The sequence below is a fragment of the Triticum dicoccoides genome, chromosome 4B, assembly GCF_002162155.2.
Source record: "Triticum dicoccoides isolate Atlit2015 ecotype Zavitan chromosome 4B, WEW_v2.0, whole genome shotgun sequence".
Taxonomy (NCBI): domain Eukaryota; kingdom Viridiplantae; phylum Streptophyta; class Magnoliopsida; order Poales; family Poaceae; genus Triticum; species Triticum dicoccoides.
The window spans coordinates 228225856-228229436 of record NC_041387.1 but is presented as its reverse complement, the minus strand read 5'-3'; the positions used below and the strand labels follow the sequence as shown (position 1 = coordinate 228229436).

At 54.4% G+C, this 3581-nt stretch overlaps 1 protein-coding gene across 1 annotated transcript; it reads left to right on the top strand.

Annotated features, from left to right (window-relative positions):
- Positions 1-368: 368 nt before the first annotated feature.
- LOC119293560 lies at positions 369-1192 on the top strand. The gene has a single exon (XM_037572004.1). It carries the CDS (start codon positions 744-746, stop codon positions 1059-1061), a length of 318 nt encoding a protein of 105 aa, XP_037427901.1. The 5' UTR covers positions 369-743; the 3' UTR covers positions 1062-1192.
- Positions 1193-3581: the final 2389 nt, after the last annotated feature.

Sequence of the window (3581 nt, the reverse complement as noted above, 5' to 3'; positions counted from 1 at the left end):
CAATTATTTTGACGGTTGCGGTCTTAGAAAAGAAAAATACATTAGTGTATAGAATTGGATGACCCGCTTCATGTACGCAGACTGGTTCGGACCACAAGTAGTGTGTCCATTTAGGGAATCGGTGTTGGAGATGCCCTTACATAGCAAAGATAAAAATGAAGCTAGAATCTTTGCCTGTGATGAAGCAAAGAACTTCCTTTTCCCTCTCGTCCTCCTGCATCCATTTCTGTAAGGAAGGTTATCCAAACAGCCAACATGGAATGGATTCCAATCCAAGCTCTCACACTTTTGGCTACTTTTCTTATCCACTGTAACTCAGAGCATCTATAAAGTGACTTCATTCCCAGTTTTGCATCTCAAGAGTCAAACACAGAGCACACACACCAACTCGTGTGTGCCGAGATGGAGAGAGGCACGGGTGGCGGTGACGATTCGGCGAGGGCCGTCGGCATGTGTGACCGAGACTCCTGACCTTCCTCGCCAAGAACCTGTCAATGAACAGGCCGAGGAGCATCACCGAGGGGCCAAGAGACGCCGGCGCCGGCGGCAATCACAGGAATCACGCAGAGGAGGAACACAACAAGTTCGCTGTGAAGATCGAGAAGGCCGAGTTTGAGTTCAGCCACGAGGAAGAAGGCCACACGAGCTTCACGACCACCATCCTAGAAGAGACAACTGCTGATGTGAGAGCAAGTGATTAGCACAAGGAGGTCACGGCAGAAGCCGGCCATCAGGTGGAGACGATGGAAGCGGGCGAGGCGGCTGTGCAGGAGAAGAAGCCGAGGAGGTCCGTGCCCATCAAGGAGGAGGCGGGCAGCGTCAAGGACAAGGCCAAGAAGTCACTGTCAAAGAAGTGGCAATCGTCGTCGTTGAGCGGTGGCGGCCAGGTGGTCGGGGCAGGAGGGAAGGACCTGGTCCCGAAGCCTCCGCTGAGGTGGGGGCTCCGACCGAGGGTGCTAGCGATGAACCTGAGGGTGCCATCCAACATCAATGAGAAGTCGTCCAACTTCATTGAGGAGCACATGAAGGGCTTTGACGACGGTGGCATGCCGGGGAAATGAGCTGACGCTCCCAGCATGGTGGATGTTTGCAAGCTGCAATGTTAATACAGTAAAGTAATTAAGTGTGTGCGTGTGCGCATTGGTTTGGATGATTGTTGGTTGTATCCAGGAGAGTTTCATGATGATCACCAGAGAAGAATCCTTAATTGTAACTATGGATAAGTTTGTCAGATTCATGTCGATGTTATTGTTTCGTGTTAACTATAGGTTTTGCTACAACTACGGAATCAATCGTTATCACAAGCTATTTTTTGCCCGATCTTCATGAATTGGAGGTGGACTTATGAAAGAACACCGAGAACTAAAGCAAAATCACAAGAGAACACTTTATTAGACAAGATTCACACACACAAGTATCCAAATCACAAGTCATAGAGATAGATCACAATCATTCAACAACAATAAAGGAAAAGATACAAACACTACCAGAATTTACCTAATTGCCGACGGCCGCATCTATGCCGACGGCCCCCGTCAGCATAGATAGATATATCCCGACGGCCTAGGTCAAGCCGTAGGCATAGGCAATCCGTCAACATATGTCCACCTATGCCGACGGGGACTGTAGGCATACAACAACCATCGGGAGCGCTGGCTGTACGCCAACGATGGCCGTCGGCATCACCGCGGGTCTGGCTATCCAGTTAGCGACGACCGTTTGACGGTGTCGGTCATACGCCGACAGAGCTAACAAGGGCCGTAGGCATAGCTATGCCAACGGAAATGCTGTCAGCATAGCTTTGCTGGCGTCATCAATCCGTGCCCTGTCCATGTCATCGATCCGAGGCCGACGAGGGTCCGTGGAGGTGGCAGAGGTATGCCGATGGCCTAGCCGTCGGCATAGGACTGGCCCATGGCCTCTGCCACATCATCGATCCGTGTGCTATGCCACTTAATCGATCCAGGGCATCATCAATCCGTGGGTGTAGCTATGCCGACGGCATAGCTGTCGGCAAAGATTTTTTGCTAAGTTTTTTTCCTATTTTATTTATTTTCTCTTTTTTTTCAAAACGTAAATGTACCTTATCTAAACAAAAAACATACCTCAATTATATATCGATTGCCCCCCCCCACGGCCATCGCTGCTGCCGTGTCACTGAGGGGGGAAATGGAGGACACGGAGGGAATCAGGTTTAGACGGGACGGGGTACCTGGGGGGGGGGGGAGAAAAGGCCGCCAGGTGTTGCAATGGGCCCTCCTACGCGTGTGGAAGCGTGGTGACAAGTGCAAGCACCCGACACGCGGCTCCAGGGTGTGCCCCCCTCACGGCCGTCGCTGCCACCATATCACGAAAGGGGGAAACGACCACGTCAGCTGACAAGAAGGGAATTTTGGGCTGGGTTGGGCCCGGACCATGTTCGGGGGTGTAGCTATGGGCTGGGCTATGACAACCTGGTGAAAAGGTCCATCGGTCAAACCCCATCTGGAAAAAGTCAAGGGTTTGATTTGTCGGTCGACCGTGCCAGGTTTAGACGAGACGGGGTACCTGGGGGGTAGCAAGGCCACCAGGTGTTGTGTTGGGCCCTCCTACGCTTGTGGAAGCGTGGTGGCAGGCGGAAGCACCCGACACGCTACTACGGGCTGTGTCCCCCCTCACTGGCGTTGCTGCAGCCATGTCACAGAGTGGGGAAACGACCATGTCGGGCCGACACGAAGGGAATCTTGGGGTGGGTAGGGTCAAGGTTGTGTTCGGGGGTATAGCTATGAGCTGGGCTCTGACAACCCGGTGAAAAGGTCCACCGGTCAAACCCCGTCCGGCGAAAGTCAAAGGGCTAGATCCGTCAGTCGACTGTGTCAGGGTTAGATGGGATGGGTACCTGGGGGGGAGGGGTAGCAAGGCTGCCAGGTGTTGCGGTGGGCCCTCCTACACTTGTGGAAGCGTGGTGGCAGGCGCAAGCACCTGGTACATGGCTCCGGGGTGTGACCCCATCACGGGCGTCGCTGCCGCCGTGTCACAAAGTGTGGAAACGGCCACGTTGGGCCGACACAGAGGGAATCTTGGGTTGGGTTCGGCCGGGACCATGTCCGGGGGTGTATCTATGGGGTGGGCTATGGTAACCTGGTGAAAAGGTCCACCGGTCAAACCCCATCCGGTGAAAGTCAAAGGGCTAGATCCGAGGGTCGACTGTGTGAGGGTTAGATGGGATGGGGTACCTGGGGGGGATTGGCAACCACACCAGGTCTTGCGGTGGGCACTCCTACAATTGTGGAAGTGTGGTGGCAGGCGCAGGCACCCGATACACGGCTCCGGGGTGTGCCCCCACTCACAGGCGTCGCTGCCACCGTGTCACGGAGGGGGAAAAATGGCCATGTCGGGCCGACATGAAGGGAATCTTAGGGTGTGTTGGGCCGAGACCATGTTCGAGGGTGTAGCTATGGGCTGGGCGATGGCAACCCTGTGAAAAGGTCCATCGGTTAAACCCCGTCTGGCAGAAGTCAAAGGACTAGATCCGCCGGTCGAGTGTGTCAGGGTTAGACGGAATGGGGTACCTGGGGGAGGGGGGGTTAGCAACCATGCCA